Source organism: Squalius cephalus (assembly GCF_949319135.1).
Source record: "Squalius cephalus genome assembly, chromosome: 17".
Classification (NCBI taxonomy): Eukaryota; Metazoa; Chordata; class Actinopteri; order Cypriniformes; family Leuciscidae; genus Squalius; species Squalius cephalus.
The window spans coordinates 25,354,006-25,367,675 of NC_137138.1; the positions used below are offsets into that span (position 1 = coordinate 25,354,006).

Genomic DNA, 13,670 nt, shown 5'->3' on the forward strand with positions numbered 1-13,670 from the left:
GGTGGACAAACTCTTATCTAACCAACACCAGCTGGCTGAGATTGTCTCCATGGAGAGACAGACACATGTGGACTGTCGTGATAGTTGTCCCGATAATTATCCCGTCTCATAATGGTTTGTTACACATGAGAGATAACTAAGTGATGCAGTAGACTTGCGTCTAGACAATTTAGATGGTGACACTGAGGTGTGATCAGATAGTCAATCTGCATGATTGAAGCAGACGAAATACTAACAAAGAATTGTGTGAAAAGAATGCATTGATCTGATGTTCATGGAACAATTACTGACCTCGTTAAATAAAAATCAGAAATTCAGATCCCACGCTAAACCATCACAAACACGGTGGCTATAAACCTAGTTCGAGATTCTTCAAACATTCTCTCAGAAATTCAAACATTCTCTGCTCACACATTCACAGAAACAAGATACAAAAATGGCTCAGTATTTTAAATTATACTTTATTTAATATAAAACAAACAATAAACAAATAAATTAAATATTTCTAAAATAATTCTTTAGAGGGGAAATTTATAATATCATCGATTGTTACAATGGGGAATACACAAATGGAATGTCATGTGTTTTATAATTCTTTGCACAATTTTTTTGTACACAAAGAATGTGCTCTTGCAATTTTGGAGGTGTCATGGACTGCTTAAGAATTTATTTCCTATTTAGAGGTCAAACATCACTGTAGCTGCCTGAAGAGAAGATATCGAGCTTTGACGATAAATCGAAATTGAACAATTTTGCTCTCATTGGGGAAATCAACCACCAATTGTCCCAGAATATGCCCAAAGGGAACCGTAGGAGCGTCCCTGGCTGAGAATGCAAAGTACTACGTAAATTAACTTGAGAAAAGCCATTGGCTTCTTATCAGCTTGTGGGATGAGGCTTTGCATTCCCTGAAGGACATTGCTGAGTTTGTTTAGAAAGGCCAGCATTAGCATTTGTATATTAAAAGATAGTGCAGGATAAAGATGGGCAGCTGGAGCCATTAGCATAATAAGGGGCTTTCTCATTTGCACACAGGCCTTAGACAGCCCCCCAATCACCCTAGCCAGCAGTCACACACATTACAGCTGCATGAGACCATTGTCCACCTCGGCCTATGCCTGGATCCCGCAAACAAGCCGGGGTGGTTAAAAGGTTACAGCCAAACAATGGAGGATTCACCATTTGAAATCAATCAATATCAAGGCATTTCACATTCAATCGAGTCCTTTTCTTCCGTACAGTACTGACAATTGAAGCGTTGCTGGTCCCCGCGTTTTCTCAGTTTGAATGGGGTGAATGGTTGGGGAGATGACCACGACAAACCATGCTTACCAAACGGTGAGACATGAAATGAACAGAACAACAGGAAGTTGAGTGCTCAGAGGTTTAGCCTTGACAGTGTACAATGGTACGAGCAGCGAACAATAGCTATTGTAGATGTGTCGATTGTTCAGGGATAGCTTCAGAATAGATTTACATAATTTCTTCACCTAAGTAACACCTTCACTTTATATCATTTAGAATAATTTATAAAATGTAATTGTTTTCTGTAATGATATGTACATAAAATATTTTAAGATATTCACAGGAAATCAAAAAATCAGGCACTTTGCTGCCACTACAACATGCAAGATCCTGAGATTTAAGACAGTTTTTTTAAATAAAAAATGTAGAATAATTTTATATAGAGAGAGATTTATATTTATCAACGCTATTCGCTTTTAATATCAAAATAAATGTTCTCTTTTTAAAAAAAAAAATCTGGTTTGAAAACGCTCCTGTATGCTGCTCAATATAGCTTTCTACATCTAGCAGCACCCATTCAATAAAAACTCATGACCAGTCCTCTAGTAGAAATCTGATGATATGAGAGTGAAAATGATTCATCAGCAAGTTTCATAGTGCCAAGCATCAGTATAATGTTCTTAGGCATAACAACAAAGGTGAAAATCCTTGTACCACTTTTCATAGCAACATCTGATATCCACAAGCTTGTGCCCTCAGCCAAAAGGGCCTATCGCATCGTCGTCTTGAGGTCCATCCGAGAGTGCACATCGTGGTAGCCAAGGAGGCATGGGACAGTTGACATAGCATCATGGGTAAACACTGAATCATTGTCTGAAGAGCAAGAGCTGGAGGTGTCCTCACAAGATGGAGAGTACTGTTCGAAAGGGGTGGATAGGTCCAGGTACTAAAAAATGTAAAAATATGATTGGTTTTAGAGGTTTGGATACAAAAACAACATCTTGTGGGACTCAAACTTTTGTTGAAACAGGCGTTTACCTCATCTGAAATGGACACCAGCACCCTATCAAGCTCTTCCACAAGCTGTTTGAATGTTGGTCTTTGTGTTGGAACCGCATGCCAGCACTCTCTCATCTTCATGTAGCTATAAAAGCAATTTGAATATAAGTAAATCACATTGAAGACTGAAATTAAACATGTTTTGGGTGAACAGATTGATGCTTACAGTTCATGGGTGCAGTTGGAAGGTTTGTCCATTCGATGACCTTCCTTCAGCAGCTTAAAAAGCTCCTCTACCGGTATCCCAGGGTACGGCGATCCCCCCAGTGTGAAAATCTCCCACATCAAAACTCCAAAGGACCAACTGCGGAAGCAAGAGTCCAAAAATGTCAGTGCACCATGTAGGATAATCAGCTTGAGCCGTTCTAATTCAATCCTCTTGTTGAGAGCATATTTTAGTCATTAAAAACGTCCACCATCTAATCAGGATTAAACTATGCTGGTGCATTCTGGTTAATCTGAACGGACCGGCATTCCAGCAAGGGGGATCCCTGCTCAGCTGATTCTTTGGCATAGCTGTAATGATTAGCCAGACTTACACATCGCTCTGGTGTGTGTAGACTCTGTCAAACAAGGCTTCTGGTGCCATCCATTTCACTGGCAGACGTCCCTGAAATTGGAAACAACAGGGCTGTGAGTGGGACAGTTAGCTGCCACACAGGCCGAGCCAAAGCACTCCACCTCCTTTTGATCCACAAAAATATGACTGCCCATTCTTTCGCTAATCCCCGCCCCCCTTTCCCCAATTATCTTCAATTAAGCTTTCTGCCAATCACTATGGACACATTACACATCTGTCTTTCAAAGCATTAAGGCATCAAACAGGGCCATGCAGTTCTGCTTACAAATGGGATGTCTTCAAAAGAGCAAAAAACTTGAATAGAATTGTTACTTACGTTAGTGGTTTTTTTGTAGTAATCAATTTGATGCACTCCTCTTGCCAAACCAAAATCTGCGATTTTCATCACGTTGTCCTCTGTCACAAGAACATTCCTTGCTGCTAAATCTCTGTGAATGCACTGAATGGCAAAAAAAAAAGAGATTTCTATTTAGTTAAAATGGCACAAACAATGTTTCGCACACTCTTTTCCGCTTCTGGTAAGTAGATGAACATGTTCACATTGAGGCTAGAGTTTTGTTCCCGCAAACCAGATGAAACAGAAATGAAAGCTGCTTTCTATATGAGGTCTGCTGTATAAATCAACATATAGCAAGCAACATTTGCAAAAGTTTAAACAAGCCGAACTTTAAATAGACTTGGACTTTACAGAAAAACAACACAGAGCTAGTTTCTGATGTAAATGCATGTCATTAAGTTTATTTTGGTTTTCATTTGAAATAGAAGTGGTATTTGAGGATTGAAAAAGAGGACGAAAAAGGCCCCTGGTTTGTGGCCCTTAATGGAGGGGTTTCAGACGACTGCATTCTTAGCAGGCCACAAAAAGCTAGTAATACGATCCAGTGCACAGGCGGGTCCGAGCGCCTGCTTGCTAACAGATTTATGGCGGTGCTAAAAAGGACAAAGCCCACAGAGACAGGATGGACACAGCGGTAAACACGACACACCACCACTCCACTAAGGAATGCTTGGCATCACGTGTCAGACAAAGGGACGTGTTGATAAGATGCAGGGGGGGCTGGTTTCAAACCGAAGCTAATTGAGCCCTGCAAGCAACTTACTCTTTTGGAGGCCAGGTACTCCATGCCTCTTGCCACTTGGTAGGCGCAGGAAACTAGGTCTTTGAAGGTGAGCTGTTCCTCAGGAACCTTGGTCACATCGAAGGTGTAGTCCATGCCTGGAGGTCGACGAGCTCTGAGGTATTCCCGTAGGCTACCCTTAGACGCATATTCAACCAGCACGTAAAGTGGACCTGATCCAGAAATATAAATTGAAATGAAGTCAAATGTCCATATGAATTTAGTGCAACCATGAGATGTCACTGTGTTTAACTTACCATCCTGTGTGCAAACACCAAGAAGATTTATGATGTTCTTGTGCTTGTCCATCACCTTCATTAGCTCCATCTCAGAGATGAGGTCTGCCAGGTCTTTGTCAGTTGCATCATCTAAAAAAAAAAAAAAGACAGAAAAATCCTTCTAAGTCTGAAATTCAGAAATGCTTAACACTTGAATACGATATCTATAAGGACAAACGTACCTTTTAGCATTTTAACAGCTACAGTTGCCGTTTGATCTTGATTTTCTCTGTTTATCCCATAAGCCTCAGCTCTCACCACTTGACCAAAACAGCCCTCTCCAAGTGGTTTCCCTAAAGTCAAACTAGCACCAAAGAATTCAAATAAATAGTCAGTTCACCATCATATAAAAGAAACATCTTTTACAGCTATGGTTGCTAGTGCTACTTACTTCTCTCTTGGAAACTCCCAGTCAGGGTCATAAGGCAGTTCAAACTCCATAACTCCAGCCAGCATTGGGGAACAACTGGAGGAAAGACGAGCCACCCTCATCAGTGACGCACTTGATTTTCCAGAAGAATTGGACTCCACTGAATACTGAAATAGGGTCCAAAACATACAGGATTAGAAACCAGAATGCTTTGCTGAATACCATGTTCTTGGGGAATTATCATGAGGATTGTTCAGAAGTGTCATCTTACCTGTCTGCGTAGAGGAAATTTGGAGAGTTTCTGCACTGGGAGCGTATCAAAAGGCTCCCGACTGGGATGAACCTGCATGCGGCATAGGACTACGATAACTATGGCCATCACCAGTGCCAGGAAGCCAGATGCATAGATGATGATGTCAGTGTACTTGGACTCCGTAAGGTCTATCTCCTTGGCCACGTCCTCCTCTGTGGAATTGATAAGTTTTATTTACTTGTACCTCTGAGTCACGAACAATATTTATGATTTGTGTCGTCAATGTGTCTATTCAAACAAATCTACCTAATAAGACTGTAAGCCAAGCAGACTGATGAGAGAATCCAATAGAGTTTCCCGCCAAGCAGGTGTATTCCCCAGCATCCTCCATTGTAATATTGGTAAGATATAAGACTTCCACTTCAGACATGTTCAAGCTTCCTGTCTGAGAAGGTGGAAGAAACAATCAAAATGCTCATTAATTCCATACCGATCTGGTAACGTGATGTACCTCCAGAAAAGTCTAATGAATGACTCGCTAAATACCTTCACGATCTTCACATAAGGAATGCCATCAGGCCCATAACGGCTGCCATTCATCTCTATGTGCTTTAGCCACTGGATGTGAGGCTGGGCATCACTGTAGACTTTACACAGGAACTGGGCATCTCCACCCACTACAGCTGTAATGTTTTTGGGTAGACCAGCTTGAAGGATGGGTCTGTGTGGAGAGCGTTCTGAAAGAAGAAATCTGAAAGTTCAGTACTTTGATACTATATTCAAAAGATATTTACAGTTCTATCAAAATTCTCAACATCCCCACAAAAATAATGAATGTTAACATTCAAACGCATTTGAAGGAAGATAGTCTAAGGCACAGGGATAGACAAGCGGCACTTCCAATGCTGATCAACACTCACTAATTAGTTCCATTAAGGGATTTTTAGAACCAGGCCCATGTATTGGGTTGCTTTGAAGTCGATGGGCTCTTTATTTCCTGTTCTTTCCCCCCTGTCTGCTAGGACACAGCAGTTGACCCCACGCCGGACTCTTAACAAACAGGTCTGTCACAGGTCAGGTAGAAAATTGGTCTGGACGCCTCAACCCACAGCGCTTCCAGGCACGTACCACAGACCGATGCCAACCCCCCAACCTGCATTCCCCTGCTGTGATGATATTTATTGCCCTTTTCCTGTGTAGTTCTTAAATATCTGTATAGACATGTAAAGCCTCGGGTGAACCCCGGTGCCTGTGGTGCAGCAGTGTGCCCTGTGGCTCTCTCTGAGGTGCATTTGGTGCCTGTCTCGCTATGTGACGCCACTGAGCTGCTGGTACAGGATCTCACTGATTTGATGCTTATTGCTTCTGACACTTGCTAAGCATGGCAGACTTGCGATGGCTCCTCGTGGAGCCAGGCGGCTGTCTAGAGCAGGCAAGCAGAAGCCCTCTTACCCAACACGTCCAAGAGGTAGGTGTGAGCAATGGACCCATATTTGTTCTCCACCACACAACTGTAGTTCCCACGGTCTGAGGGAACCACACTCTCCATGACCAGGCTCCAGTGTTGATGTCGTAGCTATGAACACAAAATGGTAATGTGTAAGCATGAGGCGGTGCTGATATTTATTGTGAGATTTTGAAAAGTTCAACTTTGTTGGGATGTCTCCAACAAACCAAAATATCAATCTCTCACCTTGATGCCTCCAATCCGGTGCTCTCCTCTGAATTCTCTGCCATTCTTTAGCCAGCGAATGGTGGGAAGAGGGTTCCCTGTGGCAGGGCAGCGGAATTTGACAGTGTTTCCAGCTGGGACTGCGTAGAGCTTCTTCTCCATCCTTTGAGTAAGAGTCCAGTATGGTGCTAAAATGTAAGAAATAGTGGTACATTTCAAGCTATCACACTGAAACTGAAACTGAAACGCAAGTAAACGCAACTGAATGGGTAGTTAAGTTACAATAAACACTAACCTCTGGAGATGTAGACCTGGTCATTTTCAATCTCAGGACCAGCGTCATCAATACCATTGTCCTCATCATCATCTCCTGATCCTACAGCATCTGCAAAGGAGCATTAAGGGTTCAAGTTATTAGATGAACATTCAAAAGAAAGGGTTATTAATGAGACTATTAATCTTCTTAACGGTCAGAACCAACCTGCCACTGTGATAGTGAAGTTGCGTAGAGCCTCTTTGGTGCCGCGCAGCATACACACATACACTCCTGAATCTTCATATGTGGCATCCGCAATCTCCATGACTGCTGCCCTTATCTGGATACGAGCATTGTGTTGCACCCGCATACCACCCTTGAACCACTGGACAGCTCCAGGACGGTTTGTGTCACAACGGAGTTTTAGTACATCTCCAAGCTCTAGAAGTAGATGCTCTGATGGTTCCTCAGTTGGCTCCTCTGAAACTTTTTGGACAAAACATGAAAAACAAAGTTGCTAATGGCATTACTATCACACTTAACTGAAGCTTACACCTTAGCTGTGACCTTTTAACTACATTATGTGGTTTGTCCTACTAAATACTCGTAATATGGTTTTCACGGCAATAAAACGCCAATGGCTGACCTGCCAGAGAATGATGATAAGAAGGTTAGATGTTATCAGATGCTTTGGCTTACCTGATAAAACTTCCAGCCAGGCAGAGCGCGTTGTTTGACCAACTGAGTTTTCTGCCTTGCATACGTACTCTCCAGCATCTTTCACGGAGACATTCACTAAAGGAAGAATGTTGACTTTGGAGAGGTTCTCAAGAAGAGGCTGCGGGGGAAACAAATGTAACATTACTCCCTCTTTCTTTAAGACAGAAAATATGCACAATAGAGGATCTTTAAATCACTTTCTCACCGTAAGCGCTGTAAAAAATGGTGATCCATCAGGCCCTTGGCGATTGCTGTCCTTCTTGAACCACTGGAGACGTGTTGAGGCTGGCTGGTGGAGTTTACACACCAGTTTCACATGTCCTCCAACTAACACAGTAGCATTCTCAGGAAAACCAGGAATAAGACTTGGTCGAGAAACTCGGATATCTGGCGGAATGTAGAAAAGGAGGTTTTGAACAACTACTCCTATAAATAGTCTGTAGAATAAACCACATTTAATAAACACTTCTAATTAACATAACTTCTCACTAATTGCTAACCAGAGCCTTTCTCACAGAGATCACCACTGTTTTGGAGCAAATCAGGCAAACAAAGCCACAAACAAAAGAGAGAACAGAAACACAATTCTTAGCTGAGAATGACCTAACTTTGACTTCACAGCAGTGTTTCTTGTGGCCTGGAGGTGAATGTGATTTTGAGCATTTGAGTGAAGAACGCCCCCTAACCAAGTAATGTCACCTCCAGCACTGAAGCATAACATTCTTCCACCAACACACTAATGAACTTCACTGAATAAAACTAGGGCCTGGCCCGTATCTGACCCTGAAGAGGGTGTGAATGGTCAGCAGGAAAATAAAGGACAAGCTAAACAAAACACACAAACACATGCGGCCACCAAAAATAGCCTAAATGGCTCAACTTGCAAACTTTACATGAAAAATATGCCTCTTAAGGACATATTTTGAAGGGGCATGCAGTCTACATTTTTAGGTTTAGCATTTATCATAAGGTTTATCATAAGAGGGTAATTTGCAATCATGAAGTATCACAGTACTAACGGACTAATGGAAAACTCCATTAACCAAACTCCAAACTCCAATAAATCCACAAAAGACTCGCGTTATTTCTGAATTTAAAATGTGCATAAAAGTTATATCAAATAATGATATAACTTACTAGTTGTAGATAAATCAAATTATTACTACGAAATGCTAGTATTTTTAGTTCCTCTTCAACAAGTTCATTTCTGCCTCTTCTTGTTCGTTTAGCTCTGCATGTCTCACTTGCTTGGGTGGCTCAGCCCATTAAAGTCTTACAGTTGTCAAATGACTTTAATTTCTCCTGGCAGGAACTTAGTGGGGCATTGTTGGGCTGCACCACAGGGATTTTCAACCTTTATCACCTTCCTAGCACTGTATGTAGCTCACAAGTGTTCAGAGAAAGATGCTTTTAACGAAGACTTTGCCCCAGCATTGACAAGGGTCTACATCTTATCCCTTCATTCTCTAGACCTCAGAATGGTGCACTCAGGGTGAGCATATCAACAGCCTAACATAAAATGCCACATAAAGCTTTTAGGTAATCCTGTGATTTACCAAAAATACTCTGATTTGTATACATAAGGCTTTTTCACACAAATTATTTCAGAGCCAGTTCTGTGTAAGACTTAGTAGCTCTTGGAGATAATCGGATACCTCCCTGGCAGGTACAAAATGGAGACAACACAGTGTTTGTACAATTAAATAGGAGACCCATCTTGCCCCAAACCAAGCCCCCCCTCAACATCTCACAAGCCCCTGTTACTGGCACCGGGCCAGACAGATTTACACTTCCGAGCCTCAGGGCTCTGGAAGGATCAGGTAGCACTGTTTATGGCTCAAGAAAATACTGGGATTCTCTTACTCTCTAAACGATTACATCCTCTCCAACTTCCCCTGGACTTAAATTCTTCACAATCAGCTCGGCTCGTTTTTTCATATATTGAATATTCATCAGATATTTAAACCGTTTTAAGTAAAATTCTAAATATTAAGTAACATTGACAACTTTGTATTTTATACTTGGAAAAGTTGGATTTGGGTGATTTCAAGTGAAATTGTTAATTGTAATCCATACCTTTTGCCCGGACTTCCCTAGATGTTATGCTTCTTGAAAACGCCAGTTCCGTGAAGCAGATGGTAATGAAGACCTTAAAGATGCTCAACATCTTGCTGAGGTAATGTTTGTGTGTGTGTGGAAGACAGCTGGTCAGCTTCAAATGCTGACTCCAGGCATTGGCAACCTCACTGTAGTCACAAACCTGAGAGAAAACAGAACTGATTTACAATTCACAGAAGCTATTGTGAAAGATTAACCTTTAAAATGACATAAATGCATAATGCATTGCACATCCCAACCCTGCCCACTAAACCACATTTGAAAATGAATGTCCTATTGTACACCTACATCGTTGTTAGACATTGTCTATATCCTCTTGTACATGAATAACCGTCAGGTACGAATGTGCAGCAGTTAAGGACAGTTGTATATGAATAGAACCTGTACATCGTGCTTTTGATGGGTCGTTTCAATATAAACACGTGAATTGGACCCGGAACATCTACGATTGAAACAACTAATTGTCCAAACTCTGAACTTTTAAAAAGGTATTTTTAAACAAAAATCATGTAGCCTACATTGAAGATTTTTCCACGTAGCTTACTCCGAATGTGCTTCTAAAATAGCCTACTTCTTTTGCTCAGCATGAGAGATAAATAAGAGCAAACGTCACGAGGGTACGAGGAGACACATGTGTTCTCAAAACATACGAGAATTTCACACCAGAGTGAGAGTTTGGTTAAGGTAAATAAATCCGTTTACAAGTGTGAAACCACTTGGTAGAGTTAATGAAAGTCATTCTGAGCGCAAGTAAACCTGGTTTTGGTCCGGTTTGGACCAGAGACAGAAAATTGGAATTGAAGCAAATCAATAAAAGTTTTCATTTACGATTCAAAGCGAGCATTGCGTTTTTATAAGAAATCCCCCAACTTCGCGGAAATAACGCTTAAGAGAAGTTTAAACTAAACAGTACTATTTAATTTACAATCTAATTAGGCTACAATAAGTCCATAAAAATTAGACTACATTTTCAGTTGAATTTATCTGAAGCAACTAATTAGTTAATAAATAGGCTACCAATTGATATATAAATAGGCTAATATTCATGCAACGAATCTGATCCTAAATTTAACCATATGCACACACACAAAAAACAACAACAAAAAAGTTTTACCTATTTTCGTGTGCCCTTTGCCCGGTCCCTATGGGTTCGATAAGGCAGTACTAGTGCCCTTGGATCGCGGTGGCCCTCGAGATACTCATGTGTCCTTTTTTTCCCTTACAGATTCACAATACTTTATCCTTGGAAATCCAATAAGCAACTTTTGGGAAAGTCTGAGTTACGCTGGTAAATCCATTTAAAAAATAAAACCAATAGACAGATAGTGCAAGGGTAAGACTACTAATCTTCGGATTCAAAGTCCAGTGCAGCTTTCCTTTGATGAGCTTCTCCGTGTCTCGCGCTGTGCTCGTGAGCGCTCCCGACTCCAAAACCGCTATAAATCCAGAGAAATCAACGACGCGGAGGATTTAGATAGTGTCTATTTTTTCTTCTCAAAATGTAAAAAACCAAAAAAAAACCCCAAAAAAATCCAGCCTTAGATTGTGTGAACGAAAGCATCCGATACCAAACACATTGTAGCGTCCCTGTCTTATTTCACATGAATAATGTGATTTGCGCGCACTGACAGCGGAGTGGGGTTTTGCGCGCTCTCTCTCTCTCCCGATTGGGTTTTCTGTAGAATGATTTGCTCCACACAGCTTAGGTGAGTTTTAAACTGAACAGCCCGAAGAGTCTCTATTTGGCAACTCTCTGCTTACACTCTTAGGCAGAGCAAGCGTCTGACTGGCAGTGGGAGACAACAGCACTCTGAGGGGAAGGTTCATAACAATGGACTAAAACCAGAGGGAGAGAGAGAGAGGGGGAGAAGGGGGTGTTAAATCCCCCACCCACAAAAACAAATCCCCAGAGGCAGACCCCAGCAATATAGACTATTTATATTAGAGGTAGATAGATAGATAGATAGATAGATAGATAGATAGATAGATAGATAGATAGATAGATAGATAGATAGATAGATAGATAGATGTGTATTTTTTGTTGGTTTGAAACATTTCGTTTGTTATATTGTTTTCCATCCTTATTTTGTGAAAAACTCCACCCCCAATTTAATAATATTTTAAAACAACGACACTGCTTATATTTCTTATGAGAGTTTTTGTATATACAATCTCTGGGGAATTACACCACTTTTTTTTAAACTTTAAGCCCAATAAATAATATGACTTATTTCAGATATTAAAAGAAAAAAATAATCATAGAATAGATTGATTAAGGTCTCTTTTTTGTAAGAATTTTAAATAACTTAGATCTGGACAAAAACAGATCTGATATGTAAAAAGTAAACAATCCCACACTTATATGGTAAATAGACTGACTAAATAACTCTAAATTACGCCTAGATTTATTGCATTGTAAATAAGCAGGAAAAACAAATTAGGCAGTTCCTTTGAAAAGTTCACGAGCTCTGTATTCAACAACTGTAAATGACACCTTTCCTTAATTACATTATTGTGTTATCTTTCCCACTAATCCTTTCAGACGTGACGTCACAATGCGCGCGTAATTGATTTATTAGTTGGTGATGCCAAGAATGTCTTTTAGAAACATTGCGCTTTTTCTTCTTTCTTCTTCTTTTAATTCCTGGATCAACGTATTTGCGACTGATCATAGGCTACGTTTGTTCAAAATAACACATTATTGGAAAGTAGGCTAATCACTGTTTCCTGTCCTCGTTGCAAAGCATCTTATAGCGCATGTTAAAGTGGACATGCGGTTAATGTGAAAACTGTAATAGAATTGATCATGGTCAAGTTTCCGCGACCGTGCAGGTGTTATAATGAACTGAAGCCCGAGGCGGAGAGAGTGAGGCTTAAAGTGCTTACGAGAAGGATCTGAGGGGAACACTTGGTTTGAAATGATCCCGTTTCTCCCATTCATCAGCGGACTGTGGCATAACGAGCCCCGCGGTCAAGTCCGGAGGAGAAGAGTCTAACACACACACACACACACACACACACACACACACACACACACACACACACACACACACACACACACACACACACACACACACACACACAGAGTGCACATTCATTTCACGCGCATAACTAATAAAGATGATCAAACGCATTATGTTGATCAAAGGCTAAACATTACTCATGAATAAATAAATAAATAAATAAATAACTACTTTTCATACATTTAAAATCACTTTATTAAAATCACTACAGACAGATAGATAGATAGATAGATAGATAGATAGATAGATAGATAGATAGATAGATAGATAGATAGATAGATAGATAGACACACAGACACACAGACAGACAGACAGACAGACAGATAGATAGACAGATAGATAGATAGATAGATAGATAGATAGATAGATAGATAGATAGACAGACAGATAGATAGACAGATAGATAGATAGATAGATAGATAGATAGATAGATAGATAGATAGATAGATAGATAGATAGACAGACAGACACAAATAGATAGATAGATAGATGGATGGATGGATGGATGGATGGATGGATGGATGGATGGATGGATGGATGGATGGATGGATGGATGGATGGATGGATGGATGGATGGATGGATGGATGGATAGATAGATAGATAGATAGATAGATAGATAGACTAGACAGACAGACACAGATAGATAGATAGATAGATAGATAGATAGATAGATAGATAGATAGATAGATAGATAGATAGATAGATAGATAGACTAGACAGACACAGATAGATAGATAGATAGATAGATAGATAGATAGATAGATAGATAGATAGATAGATAGATAGATAGATAGATAGATAGATAGATAGATAGATAGATGTTGAAAAAGCTTGTCTTTTCTCCTATTTCTTCTATATATCACTGTCCATCCCGCTCTTTCCCTCTGTCTGTTTATCTCTTACTTTTTCTAATTTGATCCTCTGGCCTCTCTAAAGAAAACGCTGACATTCCCCCGAACAATGCCAGATTTCCCCCC

General features: G+C 40.5%; 1 protein-coding gene across 1 annotated transcript; it reads right to left on the reverse strand.

Annotated features, from left to right (window-relative positions):
- Nucleotides 1-445: 445 nt before the first annotated feature.
- fgfr4 (fibroblast growth factor receptor 4) lies at nucleotides 446-11,488 on the reverse strand. Its single transcript, XM_079898577.1, has 20 exons — nucleotides 10,784-11,488; nucleotides 9,628-9,811; nucleotides 7,757-7,938; nucleotides 7,531-7,669; nucleotides 7,057-7,317; nucleotides 6,871-6,960; nucleotides 6,597-6,763; nucleotides 6,356-6,479; nucleotides 5,450-5,640; nucleotides 5,210-5,348; nucleotides 4,922-5,115; nucleotides 4,672-4,817; nucleotides 4,463-4,584; nucleotides 4,260-4,370; nucleotides 3,985-4,175; nucleotides 3,201-3,323; nucleotides 2,844-2,914; nucleotides 2,471-2,608; nucleotides 2,284-2,389; nucleotides 446-2,191 (listed from the first exon to the last, which is right to left on the reverse strand). The coding sequence occupies exons 2-20, from the start codon at nucleotides 9,716-9,718 to the stop codon at nucleotides 2,015-2,017; spliced, it is 2,763 nt and encodes a 920-aa protein (XP_079754703.1). The 5' UTR covers nucleotides 9,719-9,811; nucleotides 10,784-11,488; the 3' UTR covers nucleotides 446-2,014.
- Nucleotides 11,489-13,670: the final 2,182 nt, after the last annotated feature.